Below are 27456 nucleotides of genomic sequence, written 5' to 3' on the forward strand. Positions count from 1 at the left end.
ATTTCTCCATAGAAACCGCGCAGGATGTTCATCTAGATTCTGAGGATAATAAAAGGAAACAACTTTTTCAGGTCACTTCCTCCGTGGATGACGGAGCGTGTTATGAATGAAGGTCTCAGCTGATCCTGTTCAATCGGACATTTTGAACAGAAATCGCTCAGTTGTATAATTTCTTGGATCGGGCTCCTCTCGGGGAGGCTCGCGGCCGCGGGCTGCCGGAGCCTCGGGAGCGAGTCGGGAATGTATTGACGTCACAAGGAGGCCGGACACACGCTCTCTGTAGGGGGCGTGCACGCAGCCCTGTACCAAGTGTGTGTGTGTGTGTGTGTGTGTGTGTGTGTGCGCGCGCTCATAAAGCTCGAGCCCGGGGGGGGGCGGGGATGGATGTGGAGAGAGGTGCCGTGCGTCCTCGTGGAGCCGCGCAGTGAGGCGGCGCAAGTCTGTGCGTCCTCGTGGAGCAGCGGACTCTCCTGTGCGCGTGCGAGCCGCGACGCCGAAGTGCGACAGTCCCGCGCAACAGCTATGGTAAGTTAGCGCCGATCTGTCCTGCGGTTCCACTGCGGTGCGTCCGCCTGTCAGCGGCCGTGTCCCGCAGGTCCGTGTGTGCGGGGTTGTTTTGGAGCTGCAGCCCGGAGGACGGTGCGTGCGTGTGCGTGTGTGTGCGTGTGTGTGCCAACTGGAGTCCGGGACTGCAGCCGAGGGGTGAAGCCTGAAGTGTGGAGCCGCGGGATGTGATGCGGCTGCAGAGTGGGGGGGGGGGGGGTTACGCAGTGTTTGGGGATGTGGTGAGAAGTGAACCGTGCGGCCTGCTGGAGTCCGGCCGGCCCGGTGGAGCTGTCAGCCGGGATTCGAACGTGTCGGAGGAGGCTGTGGTGAAAACAACAGCGGGCCTACGTGATAACTGTTTGAATGGGGACCGTGGCGATGGAGCTGAACTCGTTAAAACTCACCTGTGCAGACTGGCACTTCGATTTCTTATAGTTTTGAATGTTGTTCTGCTGAGTATCTGGGTTTCCTCTGGTGTGCAGATGCACTCACATGCACGCAGGCAGTGTGGGTGTGTGTTGGGTTATGATTTTTTTCTATACACATGCACTGACCCCCTGAGCAACACAAGTTCAAAACAAAGCAAGTCTCCAGACAGCAACACAGAGAATGACAGCTTCAGAGCAGCAGGTAAAGTCTGAGCTCTGAACAAAAACCATATCCTGTGTTGATCAGGTCAATTCAGCTCTGGACAGAATTCAGAGACCATCTCAGATTAGTCATGAATCTGCATCTCTGTGTGTGTGGCAGCCATTTCATCCCAGTGTCTGTTGAGCTTGGGAGAAATGTTGTCAGTAGTTTTAAAGAATAGAACAGATAAAACCAGAGAAACTGATAATCTTGCAGTGGTCTCTTGCATTTTCCTCTCTGATTTGCTAACCTTGCAATTATATAAACAATTTTCACCGTGTAACTCAGCAATTAATCACTCAATCAAATGTGCATATATATACACACACACACACACACACACACACACACATATATATATTTACATCTTCTGCCCTTAACCTTCAGCAAGAGAGAAAAACTATCAATAAACCCCCAAATCTTTTAACAACATTGATGAGACAAAAGACGGCGTCCAACATGAACTGAGAGGTGAATCAATATTTAAAGTATCAATACAAAAGAAAAGGTCGGACAGCGACAGAGGAGCAGTATTGACAGTTGTAATGAGATATCGTCAGTAATGGTAGAGTAATGGAGTATGTGAGGAGGCATATTGTTTATCTAAGAAATCTGGTTGTGATCATAATCCACGATTTGAAAGGTGCTGCAGAAATAAGTTTATTATTATTATTATTGTTATTATTAAAGTTACTCTGGGGAAAATCTCATGGTGACATCACCCGGTCTAATGACACCTTTTGACCCTCTTAGCAAAACTAATGACACACACACACTTACACACACACTCTCACACACTCACACGTACATTAAGGTTTCCTGTTACAGTATTGATTAGAGGAGCCATTTGTGCTGCATGCATGTTATTTGAGATAGAGACAAACACAGCCCCTCGGACAGTGAAAGAATATTTTACCCTCTGTTGCTTTCACGGAACGATAATCTTACACATTTTAATCTGTTCGTACTTGAGAGTTAAACCTCTTTCTCGTCTGTCTTGTGAAACATCGGTAATGAGGCATTAGCAGCAGCTGACCTCACCTACAGTGAAGACCTTTTTCCTTTTGATTCCAAGGCCAAAGTTTTGTGGATCACAGTGTTGCCTCTTTGTTGTCTCAACAGACGTCTCTCCACACCTCAGCACCTTCACCGGACTCTTCTCCACCTCCTCTTTCCCTCTGCACCTCTGTGTAAGCCCTCCAGCTCTGTACCCACCTCCCGTCCAAATCCACGCTACGTGTCAAACATGGACTCCTCCGGGGAGGTGGCCGCCGGGCAGGACGGACACCTCGACCTCAGGAGCAGCCCCGGTCGCTCTGACCTCAGCGGACTGTACCACCTGGGTCGGACGTTGGGCAGAGGCCACTTTGCGGTGGTCAAACTGGCTCGTCACTTCAACACTGGCCAACTGGTGGCCGTCAAGATGATCGACAAGACGAAACTCGACGTCATGGCAACAAGCCACCTCTTACAGGAAGTGAGGTACGCACAGAAAAGATTGTGGTCAGAATCTTCAACTTACTTACTTAAATTCTTTTCACCACCATCATGATGATATATTTTTTTTTAGGTGCATGAGGCTGGTGCAGCATCCCAACGTGGTTCGACTCTACGAGGTCATCGACACGCCCACCACCCTGTACCTGATCATGGAGCTGGCTGAGGGCGGCGACCTCTACGACTACATCCTCCGCCACGAGGCAGGCGTGGCCGAGGGCACCGCCAAGCGCCACTTCGCCCAGATAGTGCGCGCCGTGGCCTACTGCCACCAGCTCCACGTGGTGCACCGGGACTTGAAGCCCGAGAACGTGGTGTTCTTTCCGCAGCAGGGCGCCGTGAAGCTGACAGACTTTGGATTCAGCAACTTGTTCCAACCAGGGACGATGCTGGCGACGAGCTGTGGGTCGCTGGCGTACTCCGCTCCGGAGATTCTGCTGGGAGAAGAGTACGATGCTCCGGCTGTAGGTAAGAAACCACACGGCTGCTGCAATGTTGCACTTTTGGCGACATTTGGAGCCAGAATTTGTGCAGTTGTGATCGTGGTGTCAAGGTTTCACCGTTTCATGGGCTCCACCAATCAGGAATCAGTCTCAGCTGTCATGGTGCTTTTATAGCCTCGAATAACGAATTAAACTCATCTGAAAAACGAACGCTTGAACAAATATCTGTTATATATAAATATGTAATAAGAATGACAGAAACCATCTTTGAGAAAAATCCGACGTGTAATATAAGTTTGGTCCATGTCCCATCTGCTAACATGGAGGAGGCAGGATTATGACCTTTACTGCAACCAGCCACCAGCGGGAGATCTAGATTATTTGGCTTCACTTTTAGGAGGCTTTCATGTCGTCCATCTTTATTTGGGTCTACAGTTTAACTACGTTCGTCAGGACTGCGATGATTCATTCAATGTCAGACAAAATTCTTGAGTCCCTAAATAACAACGTGAAACCAAAACTAACCAGATCAAATGGAAAACGACCTGAGAATTCTTATTGTTGACGAAGAGGTTTCACTTTGAGGTCCATTTAGTAGCAATTCTGGAGCTTTTGATCATCCTACAGGTTTTTAAGCAACATTTCATGTTCATGTTCAAGCCAAGGAAGATGTTTTTGTACAAAATAGTCATGTGATCATGTTTGGTAAGACTACAACAGATTGCTAACATGCCAAATAGTCCATATGCCAAATTCAGATGGACGGGTTTATTGTTTGTATTTATGCCAGGTGTGTGCGTATGTGTGTGTTTGTGTTTGCAGATTCATCCCCTTAGATCTATATGTTGAGAATCCGTGTGGCCATGTTTGTCCCTGTGACCCTGTGTATGTATTTCTGTGTTTTCTTGCATCTGTGTGTGAATGTACGTGTGTGTTCCTGCTCAGTGTGCATTCGCTGTTTGTGCCTTTTGTGTCTCTGTGTCCGTATAGGATTAGTGTGTGTGTGTGTGTGCGTGTGTATCTGGGTCAGTCTGATCAAGCCAGCCAGTCCTGAGCCAACTGGGCACGTTCTGCAGAGGAACCAAACGCTGCAGCTCAACACCACCGGGCTCCGACACTGCATAGCAAGCATTGTGTGTGTGTGTGTGTGTGTGTGTGTGTGTGTGTGTGTGTGTGTGTGTGTGTGTGTGTGTGTGTGTGTGTGTGTGTGTGTGTGTGTGTGTGTGTGTGTGTGTGTGTGTGTGTGTGTGTGTGTGTGTGTGTGTGTGTGTGTGTGTGTGACAAAGACAGATAGCAGAAAGAGAAAGTACCCTGCTTCCTTGTTTATCCACAGTGGAGCGGTTGGTCCTCAGGGGATTATCAGACATTAGGAGGTGAGGTTGTGGGATTTGACGATATGGAAACAGGGATTTTGGTCTCGTGAGACACAACATGTCCGATTCGGGTGGGGGGGGGGGGGGGTCGGTGGTATTTTGGCAAAACACTATTTATTCCGCTGACTGCAAAAGCATCTGCTGAATACAAATGTATCCCGGCGGCAATTAGTGGCTGTTCTTCTTCTTGTGAAAAACACATCCACAGTATTTGTTTCTGTTCAGAGGAAACTGCTGCCTGTGGATCAAAGCCAAGTTTCAACCCGTCGTCACCCGTCGGTTTGCGAGCTGCCATTTTAAAGCCTCAAGTTTGGCGTTGTGTCCGGCGCCATCTTGGATTTTTGAAACCAGAAGTAACCATATTTGGAGGAGCAGGGGGTGGAGCCTGACTCAGAGCTGGAGGACACTGCCCACCCACCTACACCTGGGACCTGCACACATAACAGGCTTCAAATACAGAGACTTGACTTCTTTAGATAAAGATGGACGACATGACAGCTCCCCAAAAATACAGCGTCTCTATCACCCCCTGTTGGCTAGCTGCAGGTAATAAACCCCGCCTCCTCTGAGTTAGCGGACGGGACATGGACCAAAATGAAAAGTCAAATACAGGTTTTTTTGAAGATGGTTTCTGGGATTTTATGTTTGTTCAAGTGTTTCTCATCAGTTTTGTTTTAATTAGTTATTTGATGATTCTGGGAGAAACATGATTGACAGCTGAGATGACTCCGGTCATCATGGCGTCAATTCTGCGTGGACTCATGCAGAAGATGGCAGCTTTTAGTGTGTTGCGCTTCATTTCTGGATATTGGGAGGAAGTGGAGACACGTCATCCATCTTTATTTACAGTCTATGTTGAAACCAGTAGAGTCGCCCTCTGCTGGTCATTTGAGAGAACACATGTTTACATCTACGAGAAACTAAATACCTTGAATCATCTCATTTTCATATCAAACATAGTATAAAATGTAACTTTGGCCACTAGGGCTCTCTCAATCGAAACAATTACAAAAGATGTAGTGTGATGACGTTGTGAAGCAGCGTGGGATCATGGGAGTTGTTGTCTTCACCACCGTTGCTGATGAAAATCTACCTGACGTGACTCAGGTGCAAATTCCTGGATCAGGTCATGTTTTGAGGTTTTATTTATGTCACGCAGGGAACTGACAATGAATAATCGCGAATGTGACCAATGGAAACAGTGGAAGGGAAACAAACCCGACTGGCTAGCTGGCTAGCAGCGTGTTTTCCCATCGTCATACGTCGTTTGCCCCGGAAGTTAAAGCACAGACAGACAAAGCCTCGGGTAAAGATCATATTATGCGATTTAAGAAGCAGACAAAATGAAACGCACAGTTATTCTGTATAAAATGTGGATTTTCTCTGGGTTTGAACATTGTTTGAGACATTTCAGATAATGTACAGTAAGAACACAAGTCAACACAATATATAAGTGTAGTTGTTTTTAGACATTTCAATAAAGAAAGGTGTCTTTAAACAGCAGCTGCGATGAAGAAACACGGGTCACATGCGTCCTCAACATGACTCACGAGTTGCGTTAGTTCCTGCTTCTAAAAGCGTCCGTGGGAAGGGGCGTCCATTTAAATCCATCTGTGAGTTATTTTTGCCTTTTTGACTCAAATGCACTTCTCTGTTCTTTTCCACTCAACCTGTGGACGTCGTGCTGATTATGTCACTCTGATAGACACGCACACTTCCATCACCCCCCCACACAGACATGAATATTTATGTGTGTGTGTGTGTGATAATCTTGAGCTGTACAGAGGAAGAGATGTCCCTTAGTGATCTCAGCTTAGTAAGGTGACTCATAAACCCATCTCCAAACACACACACACACACACACACACACACACACACACACACACACACACACACACCTAGGAACACACACACACACCCACACCCACACACACACAAACTGCTCTCTGTGTCTTTTCTATTTCTGTCTTGTACTAACTGGCTGCTGTTTAATTCACTGTGGTTCCTTCACTTCTGGGAGTCGTGCAGCGTATGTGTGCTCTGTTTGTTCGAGTGTGTGTGTGTGTGTGTGTGTGTGTGTGTGTGTGTGTGTGTGTGTGTGTGTGTGTGTGTGTGTGTGTGTGTGTGTGTGTGTGTGTGTGTGTGTGTGTGTGTGTGTGTGTGTGTGTGTGTGTGTGTGTGTGTGTGTGTGTGTGTGTGTGTGTGTGTGTGTGTGTGTGTGTGTTGATGAAAGTCATATGATGTGGAGGAGAGGCAGGAAGGTCCACAGGGTCTCTTGCCTTTTGAGATAGATAAACGTGGCCTCTGCCTTCAATTACATAATATCATCCTGTGACTGTGTGTACATGTGTGTACATGTGTGTTCAGTGTGTGTGTTGCATCCCCCCCCTGCTGCTGTTCCAACCTGCTCGTGGTAAACGCTTGTACTTTTCCCTTTTCTTGCCAAAATAGTTTTGTTTTGTTTGTCCACAGAACTCCGTGAACCAGGTCTAGGCCACAAAATGTAAAGTCTGTCAGTTTGTGTGAATGTGCTCCGCCTGAGGAAATTCTAAATATGACACTGATTGGGGAGTTCTGACAGAGAAGCTCTTCTGGCCAACACGTTACGTAAAAAAAGGGAAGATGAGAAGGGAGGGAGGCCTGAATCTGTTGGGTGTGTTTGGTGAGAACTCGACAGATCCTGTGAGATTCTCTGGACGTCAGCTGCACACATGTTCACCATGAGCTGTGAAAGACGTGGTCGTGATAGAAACTTTCACCCTCAACCTCATTAAGGTTGTTTTAAAAAAAACAGCTTAAGTTGACTTTCTGAGTTCGATTCCGGTGTTATTCTGTCGTCTTATTGAATTATTTGATTCCATAACTGAGCAAAGCACATATTGTAATATAACTTTTTATACTTTAATTTATTTTTAATGCAGCAAAAATCTAATGAGACAGGAGGACAATCTGCTTTTCCAAAACTTTACAACTTACTTTATAAGTTGAGTAGATCACAACAGTCCCTTAAATTTAATACTCACAGATATCAGTCCCCTGAATTTTCTCATCAAGATCCATGAATTATTTACAGAGAGTTTTGAAAAATACAATGTTCTCACAATGTTAAAGAAAGAGACGGTTTTAACATTTAGAGTCTTGGCCCATGTCCCCTCCTTCCACTGAGTTTTTAATTGAAATCTGTAAGTAAGACGTCAAAAGACGATCTCTCTCTCGCTGTGAGAAAGACGATCCCTGATCCCCTGATCACGACTCTTCCCTGACTCAGTCTCCATCCTTCCACCGGGAGCATCGACTGGATCTGAGACCCAGAGTGAGTTCTGCACAGCCATGAACTCTGGGGTCGGGTTGTGTTAAATCCCTCTGACTCCGCTAGATGTGATTCATTCAACCACAGCAAATAGCTTCATTCAGAATAATGACTTTTCCGTCCTTCCACCGCTTCACGCACTCGGCTCTCATCTCCGCTCGGGGGCGGATGGTTGATCGGAGCCGCGAATCCAACGTCCCCCATAAACATCCCGTTTTAGATCAGAGCTGCATAACCAGAGAGCTTTTCCAGACAAAAGCCCTTTGTCAGTGTTTTCATTCCGACCTGAAGGCTGCAGGACAGTTTATATAAACACAGACTGTTCCAAGCCTAAGGAGCTCAAATCTAACGCACCAACACTGTATGTAGGAAATTAAAGAACAAATCTTCTCTCCTAGCAACGAAATCCAAAAACAAGACGACTCACTTTGGGGATAAAGTTCAACACTTTATATAAATGAGCTTCTTATGCACAATGTGTGACATGAAAATATTCACCTCATAGATTCTGACTTCAGAGTTTAAATGTTTTAGCTCCAAATGATTTCTCTTGGTTCAAGCACATGTTACATTCAATGTTCAGGTTCAACTCATATTCATCTAGTTTCACACATGACTGATATGACTCCTCTTGTGAAAGCAAAACAATAATCGTATTCATCAAGATCCATGAATCATTTCCTGTGAAAACGTCCTGGATCTGGATCAAACTTTATTGGCTTCTTCTCTGACCCTTTCCACGTCTTTCCACCAAGTTTCTAGAAAATCTTTTTTTAGTTGTTTTTGTGTAATCTTGCTCACAAACAAACAAACAAACTGATAAATAGATAAGGGTGAAACATAACCTCCTTGGTGCCGGTAACAACAACTGAGGTCATCAGCGTTTTCTCTAAAATATGAATGCAAACCTTTACATTTGTAACTGGAGGCATTTACTTTGAAAATCGTGGAGTAGAAGACACAGACGAGGATCAACGGGCCGATGCCGAATAATCAAGTTGCGCTGACGACAGGAGACTCCGACAATCTCCTGCTTCTTCATATGTGAAAGTCCAGAAAATGCCAGGACACAATTATCTGGACATTTTCCAGATTTCATGTCTGTTTATGAGTTGATGACATAAAGTCATAGAATAGTGACAACGGTGCCTCTGTGTCGCCTGCAGCCACAGTCCAGCTTTGTCTGGATCAGTAATCATATCGGAGTAATGACATTTGTCAAGATCCTGAGAAAAATGGCTTCGTAACAGTTTATCATCAGTGACTGTTTATCATAAGTGACGGCCGCGTCTCCGTTCTCCAAATGTAGGCAAAACAAAGGGCTGCATGCTTTGTCTGAACTTGGAAGACCCTTTGGAACGGGGCCGCATTGTTGACCCTCAGTGACGCATTTGGTCTTGAAATGTGGACTTCACAGGAGGCGGAGCCTAAACGAGGGCCACAGGTGGCCCCCAAACCCAAAACCACCCCCCCACCCACCCTTCTTCTAAACTCTGAACTTTCATATCTCCAAACTTTTACAGTTGAATGTCTTTGCAATTTTAGATTTAGCTCGTATGCATCTAGACTCCTTTGAAGGGTCAGAGTATGAATTAGGTGTGTGTATGTGTCTTGTGTTGTGTTGTGTTGTGTGCACTCTAAGCACTGCAGTGTGGTGAGAATGTGTGATATTCCCCAGCGAGCAGAGAGAAGCTCTCTCCCCGTCGTCAGCGGCTTCTCCTCCCTGTTGCATAACGCTCCTCCGGACGGAGACGAGCGCGCCCCGAGAGCGTGCACGTGAATTTTCCATTGTATGGCGAGAACTGAGGGCCGTTGTTTGGACCATCATGAGTGTGATGTGGGACAGGAGCTGAATGTTCATCACACATGGGACCGGTACGTGTGAGAATCTCCAGATGGACGTGGGTCTGAGAGGTCTGAAGGACTTTATTGACACATCAGGCGTTTGACAAACCCGCGTCTGCTGTCGACCGACAATATTTAAAAAAAAACTCAACAACCGATATGAAATCTTGTTGTGTTTCGAGCCGCAGGGCCTCCGTCTTTCACTGCCTCCTGAAACAGACGAGATCTCAGCAGAGGCAGCGTTTCTTTATGTGATATCTGTTCTTTTTCTGGTTGTTTTACGTCAGCGTCGACACACAATGCGACACACAGCGAGCAGTGTTCTGGTCTCCAGTGTTTGGGTGAAACACAAGGAGACAACGTAAAAAGGAAAAGAAAGATCGTTCTCAGAATAGAACGGCAACACAACAAGGCCTCTGTTTGTCACGGCCCTCAGCTCCCTGTGTGTGTGTGTGTGTGTGTGTGTCCTCGCCTGGTTCAGGCTGTTCTCACATGGTTACCCCTCTCGCTGCGTCCGAGTACAAGACAGAGGAGGGAGGGTGGAGGGGAAGGAAAGGGAGGAGACAGGAAAAGAACACACTGTCAGCATGCCTGTGTGTATGCGTGCGTGCACTAAGCCCGGCCGTCTGCAGCTTTAGCCCTCACGCTTTAAACTTGTAAAACCGGACATCCATCTGTTACTCCTGCACATTTCCTCTTTAATTTTTCCTCCCAGTTCACTGAGGACTAATCTAACGTGACCTCGAGGCCTCGGCGAGGAGACCACTCCCTCCCCGACCCCTGACCTCTCTGTCCAGGCGCCAGGAGAATTTATTTCCCTTAATAACGCCGTCATTTTGACCTCGATCCGCAGCTGATCCCTTGATGTAGATTTGTTGGACAGAATCCAACATTTTCACCCTCATCTCTCGGCCGCTTCAGAAAATAACCTCTGGTTGTTTTTAGAGTCATTTTAAAAAGGGCAGAATATTTTTGAATGTCCGTCATGAACGATGAAGCTCACAGAATTCCAAATAAGATCAGAGTGCAGAGGGATGGTGCTCGGCTATTTTAAGGCCTGAGATGATTTGCTATTTAAGGCTAATTTTTGTGTCTCTCTGTGCGTGTGTGTGTGTGTGTGTGTGTCTGTGTGTGTGTCTGTGTGTGTGTGTGCGTGTGTGTTCCAGATATCTGGTCTCTGGGGGTGATCCTGTACATGTTGGTGTGTGGAGTTCCTCCCTTTCAGGAAACCAACGACAGCGAGACTCTGGTCATGATCCTGGACTGTCGCTACTCCATCCCCGAGCGAGTTTCAGGCGACTGCAGAGAGTGAGTACCGAGGAACGATCACACGCTTCACTTACAACATGTCTGACCACAGTGTGTCTGACCACAGCGTCAGGGCGGACATGTGAAGATCCACAAAAATGTTACACATCTTTCTATCTCACAATTAATGAATAAATGCAACTGCTAACTTTGTGTGTAGCTCAGACGCTGCACAGTTTAACTTGGTGCAGCACAATCGTCCCTAAAGTCTTTCCTGTCTTGACCTCATAGCTTCAGCTGCAGTTGTGTGACAACCTGCAAGTGGCATCAGTACAGTTCCTTCTCTCACATGAGAAAGTGTCTGTCGCTCGGGATCTGTCGTGTGTGTGTGAGAGGGACGTTCGTGCGCGTGCACGTGCACTGAATTCTGTGGGAAATGCTGCAGCGAAAGGAAAATATTAGTCTTGGATCCACCCATTTATTTGGGTCCTCTCTAAATTTAAATGGGTTGTTTCCTGATCTTTTCCTGCTGCATCCTTCCACCAAGTTTCATGGGAATTCATCCTGTGGGTTTTATTTTAATGTTGATGAAAACAGACAAATAAACACACAAAGGAAATCTCCTCGGCGAAGGTAAAAACACACACAGCAGCTTGACTGTCTTTTTCTTCTTGACTAAGTAGATTCTCCATGTGAAGACTCACTCTGACTGTTTCAGACTTGGTGGGCAGCGCCGTCTTAACGAGTTACTGACCGTAACATCATCTCATTAACGTACATTTCACTGGATCATTTGAGTGCCCTACTTTTCTCAGACGCCGCTTTCAACTGCTGCAAATACAGAGAACATGAAACAGTGTGTGTGTGTGCGTGTGTCCATCTGTTAAATACTGATGTTGTTTTAAACCAAACCTTAAACAGTCAAAGACACAGACACACTCTTTATACATCTCTCACACACACACACACACACACACACTGTCCTCAGGTCACAGGACAACCGGGTAAACTGGGACACAGAGAAATGCTGACTGTTTCTCCAGCTCGCTGTCGACTTAACGGAGGAATAGTCACAACAGGAAGAAGAAGCCAAAGTATCGTCTGTGGATACAAAGCACAACGTTGCTTATTCCCTGGTGCCGCAGTCAAAGATAACAAAACAGTACAGATTGCACAATAAAGAAAGTTGCACGTGTGAAACAACCGTATCTTTGTGCAGTTCTTGCATAAATAACCTAAATTTAGTGTTTTGTGGATAATCTGAACCCCAACATCTGAGCCAGCGCTCGTCAGATGACTCGGTCACCTGACGCTGCTTTGAGAAAATGTGCAGCGGGGAACAGAACAAGCTTCTGGTCATTAGACATTATGGGTTTCAAGCTATTTTGGTTCATAGTTAAGTGTTGAGCTGAACGAGCTCTGAATCAGGTCATTGACTCTGGTGATCACCTCATGTCCTCTTTACAAAACAAGTAATCCTTCTGTCTTTCCTCTCAGTCTGATCTCCAGGATGCTCCAGAAGGATCCGTGTCGTCGAGCCTCGCTTGAGGAGATCCAGGCTCACGACTGGCTGCAGGGTCTGGATAACGTGCTGCTCAGCCCCGAGGCCCCGCCACACTGGCTCTCAGGGGCCCTGTCCCTCAGCTCTCCCCGCTCAGGAGTCCCCGAGTGCGGGGACCTGCTGGCTGCGAGGCCCCCACCTCAGCAGGCTTTCCCCGGGCCCTGGCAGCCGAGCCTCACCCTCACCCTCCGTCCACCTCCCGCCGAGGAGCCTCCGGTTACCAAGAACCTGCCTGCACTGCAGCAGATCTGTGAGGAGGAGGAGGAAGAGGAGGAGGAGGAGGGAGAACGTTTGGCGTCTCTGTTAATGACAGAACCAGTGACAGAAGCTGAGCAGATGCTTGATGACGCAGATCACGTCATGGGAGAGGAAGAGTCAGGAAGCTCAGCAGAGACAATAGAGGAGGAAGAGGAGGAGAAAGCAGACGTGAAGATGGAAATAGAGAGAAAAGACAGTGGTTGTGTTATTTCAGACCAACCCGTCAGTCATGGAGACAAGTCGGTCAGTGAAACTCCTGAAGGCCCATCGTGGTCTCTGCCTGGGTTGGTGGTCCCGTGTTGTCAGGGGCAACCAGACTCCACTGCAGAGGATGGCGAGGAGGAGGCGGAGCCTAACAACAACACCAACAAACTGCCTCCCTCCGTCCCTGCATCCTCCGCCAGCCTCGACTGCAAAGAGGCGTCAAAGGCAGCGAGAGAGGGAGAGGAAAAAACCGAGGACGGGGCACGAGACGACCTGTTGACGGACAGATCGCAACCCCACAATGCACTGGGGGAGGCGGCTCCGCGGGTGGAGCAGGGGAAGCGACACAGCTTGAAGCTGCGTGAGAGACTCTTTCAGTTCCCTCTGTGTGAGAAGGCTCTGGCCCTCAACATGCCGGCACACAACAAGCCCAAGATCCTGCCGCTGGCTCAGTACAACTGCTGCCATGTGCTGTGAGTGTAAACCAGCCGGGGCGCGACCTGGGATGTGCCGCTCGACCACTGGGGACACGCCGGCTGTTTGGCATTCGGCAGGTGGTCGACTGCGGAGCACGAACCCTGGGAAGCGGCTGCTGAGCTCCCTGCTGAGCCCCTCTGCTGCAGAGACCTTGAGGCGTGAGAGCCGAGGCCGTGTGCGGCTTCATACTAACACTCGCTCTGTAGCGTCACGCTCACGTGCTCACGGTCAGACCTATATCGTTTCAGACATGGACTGATAGAGGTCTGGACGTTTTCCAGAGTTTGTCTTTCACATGTGCAGAAGCAGCAGGAGTTTGAAGAGGGGCGGGGCCTGTGTAGAGCAGCAGGAGGCAGGACGTGGCGTTTGAAGTCTGCTGCGGAAATCACAGTGATTGAGAATTTCTGCGTCGGCCCCTTCTCGTCAAAAGCTCTCGAACCTCGTTGTCTTTTCAAGTTGGCGTCTCCGTCAGCGTCTTCTACGCGTGACGCCTCTTTCGTCTTCAGGGAGACGCACGCTCCACGTGTCCCACAGCGAACATTCCACAAGTCTTTGGGTTGAAACTCAATGCAGGTTTTGATAGTTTGCTGACCATCGATACCGTTGAGACGCTACTCGGGAGTTTTAATGTCCCTCGCTGGGCAACAGCAGTAAGGGCGGGATGAGCTGGTTCAACATCCGTTAGCTGTTCGCTTGAGTTGAAGCCTGATACTCAAACATCGGACGTCTCATCGCTCGCCGGCGCCATCGAATCTTTGAAAAACGGTTTGTTTCTGGGATGAAAGCTGTGACACAGTCGGTCCTTAAATGCAACATCTGGATCGAGACCCCGCTCTAGATATTTGTGTTCTTCCAGTTTGGCGTCCACTGTGTGATTATAAACGTCACCAACTCCCTCACTCGCTGAGAAGTTTCCTGCTTTTCGTTCCTGCTGTATTCTTCACATTGGCTCACACACTTGGGGGGGGGCTGGCAGGAGAAGTTCCAGAAAATATCCGGAGCGACTGACCCGGACGTTTGTGTTCTCACGTGCAACCGCTCCGGATGATTTGTGGAACAAAATGCTCCGCTGTCAGTGCATGTCTGAAATCAGCTTCAGTAGAACCTCATCCATTTGCTGCTGTGCACCGGAGCAGCCGCAGAACGACCGAGTCGACGGAAACTGAAAACGACGCCGAAGAAAGACGACGAGAAAGAGACGGACGCCTGCAACTGTTTGTACTGAATAAGCTATCGTCTGTCGTTCGTTCTCGAGGTGCCTACAATGATAATTTTGGATCCGACTGCAAGGAGCCGTGGAAAGGTCGAAATGTTCTCGCACGTGCACTTAGTAGAACCATGATTTCATATTTTATAACGCATTAGAATAAACGTTGAGAGACGTTTCCTCTTCCCTTTGCACAACCTGCGTCTCGTGTTGCTTTAAAAGCTTTTAATATAAACTTCATACAGACTGAGACTGTTAGATATATATATATGAGATATGATGCACAGACTGTGAATAAAGATGGACGACAAAAGTGAAGCCAAATCATCTCGTTCGCCCCCTGGTGGCTGGCTGCAATATAGGTCAAAAACACCTCCATGTTAGCAGATGGGACATGGACCAAACCAAAATAAACATGAAGAAATATTCTCAAAGATTGTTTCTGTCACTTTAGGTATTTGTTATGACACTGATGTTTCAGATAAGTTTGTTTTTCATTAGTTATCTGATGATATAACAACAGGGTGAAACATCATGATTGACAGCTGAGGCTGACTCGTGATTGGACGAGTGTGTGTACGGGTGTTTTTTTTTTTTTCTCTCTTAACTCACGAGCGTGGTTTTTCACTTTGAGAGCAGGATTTATTGATTTCACGTTCAGATTTTGTAATTCTTTCACGTCGTTGGTATTTTACTGATATTTTGGCTTCACGTCGTCGTCCATCTTTAATACACAGTCTATAATATGATATATGATGTTATATATGCTGAAGCCTGAGATGATATAATTTTCTCTTATTGATATATTGACTCGTCCTAACATATGTATGATACTGTTTATTGGACCATTGATACGGATGCAGGTCTTCCACCGTATTTGAACCTGTAGTTTTTAAAGACACTGAACATAGATGATAACAGTTTTATTTTGGATGTGCAGACATGATGTTCCTCTATTTGTTTTTTTTTTTATAAATGTGACAGAGATATTAATTAACCGAAGAGATAATGTGACTTTGTGCATGTTATTACTGTTATTTATCACAAAATACCTCCGTGTGTCTTGGGTCTGACGGGACGTCGTCCTGGTGTAACTGTACCTTCAGGTGCTTTCTACAGGCACAGACAGTAGAAACACAGTGTTGTGTAGCTGAGGAGTCCGTGTGTGGTGTTATTTTACCGCCGTGTGTTTCCGTCTGCTCGACCTCGGACGTGAGGTTTGCAGAGCAACAGAAGGCCAAAGCTGTACAGTAAGCTACATTCTCTCTTACACTTAAACTGAGATTATTCCCGTCGGTCACTGCAGCTTTGTGGGTTCGAACAAATTGGATTTTTAACTTGTGACCCGTGGTGGGTCGGTCGCTGTCTATATAAAGTGCGGACGTCACGTGAAATCTGATTATTTATTCGCATTTCATCATCTGTGGAAGCATCAAATGTGTGCAGACGAGGGATGAAATCCCATTACTCCTGTGTGACTGCAGCCGGCCTCTCCTCCGCGCGGCTGCTGACCTGAATTAGAACCAGGACCACGTCTCTTATGGAGCCATGAACCTATTTTTCTGTATTTATTTATTAAAAATGGATTAAATAAATAAAAACGATTTGTGAAGCGTGTTTATTTCACACAGACACTAGAAAGAAAAGCAACAACAAACCAGCAGCTGGATTAAAGTGAGTCTGATGTTTAAGTGAGTCAGAAAGTTTAAAGTTTAAATACACGTTTAGAAATGTAAAATTATTCAAATATTTCACACACGAAAAGAAAAACATAAATTCAACAGATTTTTCTCACCATTTGGACGAATGAAACTTTTATCCACTTGAAGTAGTGTTTTAAAAGCAGTGAGTTTATTTACTGCAGTATATTGTGGTAGTACTTCTCAGTACTTCACTACAGTGGGATAATCCTTCATTCTCTGCTTCAAGGTTAAAGAGCAGGATGTTCACGTGATCGTATAAAAATCTTAATTATTTTCATTATCAATTAATCTATCGATTTGTTTTCTCAAATTATTGAATGTTTGCTGTGTTGGGAAACTGTGTGAAATTCTCATTATGCTTTTTTTATTTTGAAAAAAATGACACAACAACTGACCATTTACCTTTTGTGTATTTATTTTAGCACAACCAGCAAACACCTGATTCTGACCTGCAATCCTGATCCTATATCCTCATTTACACACACACACACACACACACACACACACACACACACACACACACACACACACACACACGTTTACGATTAGTGCCACTAGTGGAAATATACGACTGTAGCCGACTGAGTGCATCTCACCATCACTCTGCATCTTTGCTGAATCAGTGTCTCTGCAGCCACCAGGGCTGGTGGGATGTTGCATGTTAAATACAATTAAAGGTGCACAGCGTCCCCTGGTGGCTGGAGGGGGAATACTGACTCCTAACAACAATAACTTAGACAATACAATGAACAACACAGCACTGTTCAGCAAGTATGGAAGTAATGGTGCCACGTCCCCCAGTGGCTTCATTTGCACACTCGTAATAATTCAAATGTGAAGAGTAAACGACACCAAGTGTTCAGCTGCAGGATGTGATTAGTGACCGCAGCACAGTGACGTCAGAGGCACAGCAGTGAGTACAAACTAAAATCCACACGTGTAAAAAATTATATATTTCTAATAACAAAGCAGGTGAAGGTTCTTTGGTTGCTCCGCCATCGAGTTCAAGGCAAATCTTAAATCTTGGCACGTAATCGGCTGTGTTGGCTTTAATTTACAGATTATATTGGATGTTAAGCTTGTTCCTATTGTCACAGCTCGTGTGATTAGTTCAGGAAATATAATAAGAGAAGGACAGTTTCATCAATGGGAGAAGAATTCATGATAAAATAAAATATGATTGTTTGGAGTCAAATTAGGACAATTTGTATTTATACATATTAAATTGCACAATACCCATAATATAAATTAAAAGCATTTATATTATTTGTACTGTAAAATACAGTCTACACGTTTAAAGATTACATTATACAGACTTTTAATTAACCGTGCCTTGGGACGCTGTTTTCTTGAATATTTTTCTATATATCTAGTTCTCTATTTGTGTGACATTTAATTTATATGACCCATATTAATACAGACTTGTATTTACATATCTAGAAGGTTTGTTCTCCAGTGACGATGCTGTCCTCTGATTATAGATCCTGAGCACTAGCTGCATTTCATCACGAGGTGGAAGCACTGAGCAAACAAAGGAACATTTTGTCAAGTACAGTCACATTAAATACTATTTCCTGTCCGGCCCTAAATATTGACATGGCGATTTTCAGATCTCTCTCATTCAATCTGAACAAACCCTCCTGTATCCTCACGTCGTCTTTCTAGAGGGCACATGTTCAAACCACCACTACATTCCACTTGCTGTGTAATATCGGGGGGGAAATACTTTAAACAGCTGTTTTTAATTGCACTTGCAGTCTGTGTGTAGAGTAAATAAAGGTGCATTCCAAAGTGTGTGGGCTGCAGAAGCACTCTGCTCATTAGAAAGCACAGGGAGTTTAAAGTTTACACAGGGAGTATCAGGCTACAGCTGCTTGTATTGTTGTCCCTGCAGGAGAGGTCAACTCAACACTGAGGAGTCGGACTGTATCTTGTGGCTGAAGCACAAAGCAGCGACTGGACACTGAGACACAATCATCGCTCCTCAGACTGCAGCTTCTGGAAGAGGAGACACAAACATGGTCAGGTGAAGGAGGACAGAGCGAAGGAGGGAGACACAGAAGCTGCAGCACGTTTACACCTCCTGCTGGGTCGATACTGTGAAGATGATATTTCAGAGTGATGACGTCTTGTCATTGAAACCATATGATGACTAATGATTGGTTGTTATGTCTCGTATCTTATTGGATTCAGAAGTCAATGCATTACTGCACAATATGACGTCATTTTCTGACTTCATGGTGATGTCATGATGACATCATTCCGACGATATGTTGTTTCTGGATCACTGGGTGATGTCGATACTTCTAAAGGAAGCAGAGATACCTGGAAAATGCATTTTTGAACAATGCATGATGTCATTTTCTTACTTCTTTGTGACTTTGTTTCAAGTATCAAGTTTATTTCTGTGATTCCACCGTGTCAGTAAAACACAGAGTGGACCAGTGTGCGCAGACTAACAGTTAAAAGACGCCAGCAGCGCTAATCTCAAAGTGAAATCAAGTTAAAATCTTTTTTAAATAATAAAAACATAATAACAGGCATAATAAATACTGTGGTTTAAAAGTAAAAGTAGCTTATTTTGACTGTAGGGGTTAAGTCTTTTGTCCTGTGGGAAGAAACTGTTGAAAATTGGCTGCTTTTGCTCTTTCATCACTTATCATATGACATCACATGATCAGATATACTTTTTGGATCAACATCTCTTCATTGTTTGCAGAGATTTCTATGAAAATGTGTTTTTTAGACCATATTCTCTTGACCTTGACTTTTAACCTCTGATCAATCAGCTCCAAAAGTTAAACATCTGGAGATAAACTGGTGAATATCTGTCCCGTGCATTTTGCAGAAAGTGTTTCCAGTGCGCAGGGTGATGATGTAACTTATGGGAGGATCGGGCTGACCTGCTGTTTCAGAGCCTCCATGGATGTGAACTCGATGTGCTCCCTCTTCCTTCGGATCCAGTCCGGTTCATCTGGGATCAGAACCGACATGACGAGCTTCACCAGGATCAGCAGATGCTGCAGGGACACAAAGAGATGGAACATGTTGAGAGAACGCACTCGTGTGTGTGATTATTCGATTTCTCCGTCGTCCTTCTCACCTCGACCAAAACAGCCAACAGCAGAATGTTCGTGGTGCTCAGCCCCCCCTCCTGTAACAGCTGCTGTAACCGTGGCGACAGCAGCAGCAGCCAGCAGTTGGACACGACGGAGACAAAACTCAGGACCTCGAAAGCGACCTGCAGCAGCAGAGGACAGAGACGTCAGCCGTTCGCTCATTAACTGAAAGACGTGGTGGAGTGTGTCGTGTGTTTCTGCCGACCTGCCACACGCCCATGCACGCCACAGGCGGGGAGAAGGGCTTGCGGAAGAGCTTGCAGATCTTGTAGGCGTCCGACCGGATCTCCGTCAGGTTGTTGATGAGCAGCAGCACGGCGGTCAGAGGGTACACACAGGAGAAGAGGCTCAGATACCCAAACTGCACCAGGAGCTCGATGTACTCTGCAAACAGGCCCTGCAGCAACACAACAGGCTCGATGTCACGAGGATCTTTGTGTTGACCGGCAGATTTAAGGAATTCTCAATACTGAATACACACAGGGAAAACAGGAAGGGTGCTTTGTTTCCGGAATTTGTCCTCCTGAGGGTCGTCTTCGTTGTCTGCCCTGTGGGGGGCGCTGATGAAGCGGTCCACCAGGAAGGGTATCACCACCTCGGTCACCTGGTTAAGGAGCTGGGTCACGATCAGCAAAGACGCCAGACGCTGAAGACACACGGACGAAGACAACATGGGATTTAAAGCATTTCTATAACCTTTGATGACTTTTCTTTAAATCTCGTCTTTAAATCATTCTGAAGATTAGCTTGTTCATAAAGAGCGTCGCTACAGCGCGGTTTCAGACCTTTAACAACAATAGATTTATTTAAGCTACGTACCAAACTACATACATGACAAAACAATTCCAAAAAGTGAGGACTAGATTAGCGTAGCTTTACAAATTGTTGTGAGTAGAACAGAAATAAAATACGTTAAATAAGGATCAAAATTACGTAATACTTTGATCTTTACGACAAATATACGGATCAAAATGCTGATTTAGTTAATCGGGCTGTTAAAACAATTATATAAAGTTTTATGTCTCTGAGGAATTTCTCAACCTGGAAATTTCTCCCTTTTCAGCTCGGAAACCTTTAGTTTTAAAGACAGTTTATGGGAGTTCAGTGTGATTCATTGTTTTCACTACACGTTAAGAATATTTCAGGCTTTGCTGCATTTATTTGCATTATTTCTTTATATGTGTGGTGTCATGTAAAGTTGAATAAAGTGCAGTATTGTTGGAGTACCACCTTTAGGAGCTGCAGTTACCTTACGGAGCAAAGGCACATCCTGCTTGAAGAAGGCGATGTGGAAGAGCACAGCGAAGTAGTTGAAGAAGGTGAACTACGGGGAGAAGAGAGAAGAGTGAACGAGTGTGTTTGGGTTCTTACTCATGAGATAACTGCCGATTAGGAGATTAGAACTGGAACCAACCACCAACACTTTGGACGTCAGATGCTTCTGGAAGGACGACTCCTCTCTGTGGTTCTCTAACAGGACACGAGAACACGTCACATCAGGCACTTGTAATTTAATGGATGGTATAATTATAAGAATTATGATAATATTAATAATCTACTCTCTCATGTCTTCCTCCTGACTGCGTCTGTGCCGCAGACTGAATGTAAAGATGGACGACATGACAGACAGGTACATAAAACCCACCTCCTCCATGTTAGCAGATGGGACATGCAATATTTTTCTGAAAAGGTAGTTTTATTTAGTTTTCTGGACTTTGAAACAACGATGCAGCACAGACGACTCAATATTTAAATACATTTAATGAGCTGTACCACATTTACCAAAGTGCTAACCATTGATTTATCATCATATTCAAAATACGTGTTATCCAAACTCCCCCTCTGACCAACCCCCCGCCTCCTCACTCACCATATTCAGTCAGTTTCTGTGCCGCCTTCTTGTAAGCACTCCCCAGCATGTTCGTATAGAGGATGTGAAGCACCGAGGGCACGTAGAGCAAAGTCTGGGACAGCATGGAGTCCCAGTCGCTGTTCAGCTGCTGCACCTGAGCTTCTGCCCAGTAGAAACAGAGCATCCCCAGAACCACCAGCCCTGCAGGAGGAGACGTGACGGTGCAGCAGAGGTGAGGAGGAAAGAGGAGGCTCTGATGTTTTCAAAGAACGAAGCAATTCACTGCATCAAAGTGCTTTTACTTGAGGCCTTTAAGCAGCTGATCGGTATCTTGTTGCCTTTCAGCTCAGCAACAAGCATCAATCAATTCAAAATGAGATTCTTACCCAGAAACAGCCCGACCACTGGCAGTGACACCAGTGCAATGCGCAGGTCTCTCTGCCATTCGGGAAAGAGGGGCTCCACGCGCCCCGTCACCGGGTTGACCCCGAGGTCACCGTGGAAACCAGGCCGGGGCTCCGCGAAGCGCTCGGCGAGGTGCAGCGTCCCCCAGCGGTAGGAGAGCGAGGAGCTCCTGCGTTTCCACATCTCCATGAAAACCGTGGACCAGAGCATGCTGAACACCGCCTGGATCATGTGACTGCTGGGTTCCGAGTCTTCGCCTTCGTCCGCGACCTGTGACCCGGGGGCCGATTCCACCGTCTCCTTCTGAACCTCACCTGCGATGGGCAAGAGGAGCTGTGAGGCCAGTTACTTTGTTTTTCAGGTTCGCAGCATCATTCCGCCCGGATTCTCAAGCAGGGCTGAGCCGAAACCGTCGTCTAGAACCGTGACATCAACATAAACGATGAATCCACACACCTACCTGAGAAGTACGTGATGGTCAGGCCCAGTATCGCTGGTGGGAGCAGAGACCAGGTGTAGAAATCCAGGAAGCTGAAGTAGAACGCCACAGAGCTTCCGAAGTACGCATTCACCGAATCTGGATGAACCAAAAGAGCAGCTGTCGCACAACAAGTCATCCATTGTGTGTGTGTCTGTGTGTGTGTGTGTGATGCATCTTTAAACCTACCCAAAGGCTGAACCAGCTGATTACCAGTGTACCAGGCTTGGCTGAGATCCTTCAGCTGCTCTGGGTTGTGAAGGGGAAACGTGTCTATGATCACACCGGCCGACCCGAGCTTCTGCCCTGCAACAGTTTCACAAACACAACAGCAACACAACACTTGACTTGAGAACATGGACGAAACGAAGGAGCGGCACTTTTCTAACAAAGCAATAATTAATTCATAATCATAGTCGTTTTAATGTTATTTGTTGACAGTGAGTAAAAGCTTGAATAAAACCAGCTCTATCTTTTTTAAAGTGGTGATCTTCAGCTTCACATTATTCCACTGACGAGTGATCCAATTATTTCAGTTTTTCCAGTGTGCACTGATCTGAGATCTGAAGACACACTCACAGATGTTGTCTCTGTTCTGCAGCGTGCAGGAGTCCATCAGACCCGGGACCCTCAGGTCTCTCTGCGCTCGCAGACCGTCCAGCTCATACTTCACGATGTAGTGTCGCTCCGCCAGCGTCAGGAACACTTCCATGTTGTCTGTCACGCACATGAACACACACGGATGTTAGTGTAGACAGTGATGCATGGCGACAAACACAGACAAATACAAAATACAAGAGAAGTATCTGAAGAGCGCTCCCCTCCTCACGCAGGCCCTGGTTCCCTTACTGTCAGTTTACTGTCAGTTTAATGACGTATCTATGATGATCCAATTATTAGTATTTTTTACAACACTTCATGTACAAAAGAAAATGTATCCACGCCACACATTTCACCACAGTACCAACGTTTAACCAAACCTAACATCTGGCACATGGACGATGCTTGTGCCGAACTGCAGCACTCCAGTAACACAGTTGGGATTTATATACGTTTCTTAAAACCCAGATATATGAGCAGCTGCTAAAGTTAATATTGTACTAAAGGTTCAGTGTGTAGGATTTAGTGACATCTAGTGGTGAGGTATCATGTTGCAGCTGAACACCCCTCACCTCACCTGGGCTACTGTAATAAACATGGCGGCCTCCGTAGAGAGGATCCGCTCCTGATGTAAATATAAAGTATTTAAATATAAAGTATTTAAATATAAAGGCCCCATTCTAGGGTCAAGAAAACAACAATTAGTACAATTTAGATGAAACACACTAGTGGAAACATCACTAGGATTTTTCTATATTCAATTTCTGCCATTAGATCCTTTCACCTGAATCGTACACACTGAACCTTTAAGTGTATTTGTGAATCCACTCCTCTGCTGTACCTAAATCCTTGAAGTTGTGTCTGTCGTTGTAGGAGAAGGCCTCCATGTCCCCGCTGTCGTAACGTTTACACAGACCCAGCTCCTCAGTGGCTCGTAGCAACGTACAGCGAGGGGCGGAGACCACGATGATGTCACCAGCGGCGTCCTCCCCTGGGTGGGCCAGTAACCCAGCACCTGGGGGCGGGGTGATAAAGTGCTGACTTCAGTGAGGAACTGAATTAGCCCCTTAGCTTAATTAAGTTTTTGGTCGTGCTAATTTAAGTTATCATCATCATTACATGAGTTTGCAGGACACCGTCAGATAGAATCATGTCTGAACTCTATGCAGAAATTGTCTCTTTCTTTATATTTACATGGAATCATTTCACTATCAACTCTCTGCATTGCTAACGGGCTTGCAAATGCAAATGCAATCAAATGCTGGAGACCTTCTGGTCAATGAATTTCTCTGCACGGTTGCAATCGATGGAGAGAGAGTAAACTGATCCCTGGATCAACGCTGCAGCACGTTCAAGCCCTCACCGCCATCTTTCTGAGAAGATCCGATCAGTCTGATGAGCCACCTCTTCGTCTCCGGCCGAACCTTTTCTCCGAGCTTCACCAGCACCAGCGGCTCGACTCGCTCCGACATGCAGCAGGGGCAGCCGACCTTGGTCCACCCCGGTCCGGTGGTGGCAGCGCTCAGTTTGCCCGGGACCTTTCCCTCGGGAGTCTCGTCCTCCGGCTGCTGGGCCTTTTCACTGCTGCTGCCACCAGCTCCTCGACCTTCATCACCTCCTGCCTTGCTCATGGTGACACTGGGAAGACACGTTCACAACAACAGCTGAAGTGTGCGGCTCATGTTCAACGTGGACAACAAGAGGAGTGCGAGGGGAAGTTCCCTTCTTCTATCGTACTGTTATTTCCTTGTCAAGGCTCCACTGATGGAAACGTACAGACATTATTATTCCCAGTGGATTCAGGCCAGACACTTATCAATCAATCAATCAATCAATCAATCAATCAATCAATCAATCAATCAATCAAACGTTATCAATAGTACCTTTTATACACAGCATTACATTAGTGCACTGATGATCGCAGACTTTTGTCTTTCCCAAGTCGGAGATTGACATTTTCATCTTTTGGTGAAATATGGTCAAATATCAATGGTGACCAGAGGATGAATCCCCTTTGAGCTCTAGCGCCACCAGCAGGTCAACTTTTCCTCTACCACCACGATTTGCAATGTTTGGTGAGATGTCTTGATTTTGAGACAGATTTTTTTAAACGATTCCTACAAAGTCAATAGAAATTCATGGTTCCCAGAGGATAACTTCAGCAGAACCCCGAAACCTAAACTGTGATTTAACGCTAACCACTTGCTAAATATGAGCATGTTAGCGTCCTGACTTCAGCGTTCACCCCGAGGCACTGCAGCCGCCTCACAGAGCTGCTGGCTCGGCTGTGAGGTCGAGGTCTCACACCTTTTCTACATCTAAAAACATGAAACAAGATGGAACCTAAAACCCTAGATCAGTGTCATGACTCGTCTATAATCATTTACCAAGCAGAACGAAGCTGTGAAGTTATGAGAAACGTGTTTTGAAAGGAAGATGTCAGAGCAGTTTAAGGTTAGTGTGTCACCAACCACCACATTATCACCTTCTCCCTTGTTGTGCACTGGACTTGTCATATTTACATATTTGAGTGCGGTGACACGGCTGCTGCTTTTATTCTTTGCATTTGCATTACCAGCTATTAAGTTAGATACAGAGGTTTATGGAGCTTTTGCATTTGCATGTGAGACTGAACTCGCAAACATATCTGGCATCACTTTCCAGTGATCTGCATCCTGTAGTTTGTCGCTCGCACTCGGGCAGTTAGTTCCTCTCTGAACCCCCGAAGATGTGAACTGACACTAGATGGTTGTCAGGGGAGGAAACATCCGTTGTTTCTGACCACAGACGAGACAGAATAAAACGACTCCCTCTGACTTGGCTGCATGTCAACAGGGTTTGAACTGAGCTACAGACGCACTCATGGAGGAGTGCGTCTGTAGCTCAGTTGACAGGACGAGACAGAAAGACTGAAAACAGAAAGTGGCTCTTCCTGTTGTGATCTGGAGGCTGTTTGAAACCTCGTGAGGGTAAAGAGAGGATGAGAATCCAGATTCAATACCTGGCAGGACGTTGATGATGAGGTTCCTACAGCGGCCCACACCCCCTCCAAACTCCTGTGGGAACACACACACACACACAACACAACACAACATCTATTCAGTCGTGCTGGAGAGAAACCAGGAAGGAACCGGACATTGTGAGTCTGCAGACACTTACCCAGCCTCAGTGTGTGGTTCCTCCCAGATCTCTGCCTGTGTTCATGTGTGTGTGAGTGTGTGAGTGTGTGAGTGTGAGTGTGTATGGCAGGAATGCGGAGGAACTTCCCAGTCACTGCAGGGTGTGGAGGGTTGTTTGGTTTCCATTCAGACTCCTCCCTCCACGCCTGCTCGCTGCCTTTACTGCTGCCTGTGCACCTCAGGGTCCTACTGCACCACCCGGCCGAGCTGCCCCCGTGACGCAGAGGCAGGAACTCACTGGTCTGAATGAAAGAGAGAAGAGGATGACGAGGTGTCGACAGCGCAGCTACAGTTTGGTCTGAGAAACACAGGGAATCTGCAACTTCAACAACATGTCAGGGGAATCAGATTTCCCCCCCGGTGACCTTTAATGTGCACACAGGGAATCTGCGAGGCTTCAGTTCAGTGACTCTGCACCGACGCTCTGACCTGCTGATAGTGTTTGCTCTGTTCTGAGTTAGTTCAAATACAGTGTCAGAGCTGTAGAGGGATAAAAACTCAAAAGAGCAAAATGCAACAGAAACGTGCTTAAAGGTCCAGTGTGTAAGAATTAGGTGAATTTGATCTATTGGCAGAAACTGAATACGAAATAATCCCAGTGATGTTCTCACTTGTTTGTTTCATCTAAATTGTACAAATTATTGTTTTCCTTACCTTTGAATGGGGCTTTTATATTAAGATACTTTATATTTAAATACTTTATATTCACATCAGGAGCGGGTCCTCTCTACAGAGGCAGCCATGTTTGTTTTACAGTAGCCCAAACTGGACAAACTAAACCTTTTGAGTTTTTTATGACAACTGAAGTCTACCACAGGTTCTCTGTCATGTTTGGAGGGGGAGGGGGAGGTGGAGGGGTGTTCAGCTGCAACATGACACTTCACCACTAGATGTCACTAAATCTCACACACTGAACCTTTAACAGTGTAGAAAGGTTCAGATTCATCAACACCATGTTCTGTGCTTATACACGCAAAGACAGCAGTTACTAACTTAAGGATGAGGAACCCGACAAGGGTATATATATATATATATATATATATATATATATATAGTTCCATTAGAGTAGATTTCATCTTTACAAACACCTCTCTGTTCGTATCGGTGACGTCAGCCTCCACGAGACACTTCGCTGCATCACTATTGATCCTTCAGACGTTAATTCAACTACTTTAACTTTCCCTCGGCTCCGAGTGTCGTTTATGCAATCAGCATCAGTAGAATGTTAGTGTGGACATTTGTATTTTTTTAATTTCAATTCTGATATATAACTGATAAAATAAAAATATATAAATATATATATATATAATAGACATGTTCGCTATGTTTATTTACTTAATTAACTTTTTCTAAGATTTGCTCTTTTCTTATAAAAAAGTGTATCTGTGTATTCTTATCAATATTCAAGTTAGGGTCTAAATAATTTTGAATGAAGTTATTACTAAATACCAGCATTACGTTTACTTTGTGCAAGTCAGCAAACATTAGCTAACACACTCAACTTAGAGAATAGTGGTGAAC

At 45.8% G+C, this 27456-nt stretch overlaps 2 protein-coding genes across 7 annotated transcripts; one reads left to right on the top strand and one right to left on the bottom strand.

Annotated features, from left to right (window-relative positions):
* Positions 1-240: 240 nt before the first annotated feature.
* snrkb (SNF related kinase b) lies at positions 241-16200 on the top strand. Of its 5 annotated transcripts, none has more exons than XM_034587561.1 (6): positions 242-525; positions 2299-2658; positions 2747-3141; positions 10811-10952; positions 12390-12742; positions 12854-13518. In XM_034587561.1, the coding sequence occupies exons 2-6, from the start codon at positions 2423-2425 to the stop codon at positions 13390-13392; spliced, it is 1665 nt and encodes a 554-aa protein (XP_034443452.1). In that variant the 5' UTR covers positions 242-525; positions 2299-2422; the 3' UTR covers positions 13393-13518. The 5 variants fall into 5 exon arrangements, with proteins under 5 accessions (XP_034443449.1, XP_034443452.1, XP_034443453.1 ...); XM_034587562.1 differs by having other exon boundaries at positions 12390-12728; positions 12852-13518; XM_034587563.1 differs by having other exon boundaries at positions 243-525; positions 12390-12729; positions 13051-13518.
* A 499-nt stretch (positions 16201-16699) lies between these two features.
* Positions 16700-26089, bottom strand: ano10b (anoctamin 10b). Of its 2 annotated transcripts, XM_034587556.1 has the most exons (16): positions 25916-26087; positions 25758-25812; positions 24120-24394; positions 23598-23771; positions 22736-22873; positions 22346-22462; positions 22139-22255; positions 21660-21992; positions 21292-21474; positions 20836-20891; positions 20671-20745; positions 19903-20067; positions 19627-19818; positions 19406-19543; positions 19206-19322; positions 16700-18300 (listed from the first exon to the last, which is right to left on the bottom strand). In XM_034587556.1, exons 3-16 carry the CDS (start codon positions 24385-24387, stop codon positions 18277-18279), a joined length of 2097 nt encoding a protein of 698 aa, XP_034443447.1. In that variant the 5' UTR covers positions 24388-24394; positions 25758-25812; positions 25916-26087; the 3' UTR covers positions 16700-18276. The 2 variants fall into 2 exon arrangements, with proteins under 2 accessions (XP_034443447.1, XP_034443448.1); XM_034587557.1 differs by lacking the exon at positions 25758-25812 and having other exon boundaries at positions 25916-26089.
* Between the last annotated feature and the right edge of the window lie 1367 nt (positions 26090-27456).

This window comes from Hippoglossus hippoglossus, chromosome 6, assembly GCF_009819705.1.
Source record: "Hippoglossus hippoglossus isolate fHipHip1 chromosome 6, fHipHip1.pri, whole genome shotgun sequence".
Classification (NCBI taxonomy): domain Eukaryota; kingdom Metazoa; phylum Chordata; class Actinopteri; order Pleuronectiformes; family Pleuronectidae; genus Hippoglossus; species Hippoglossus hippoglossus.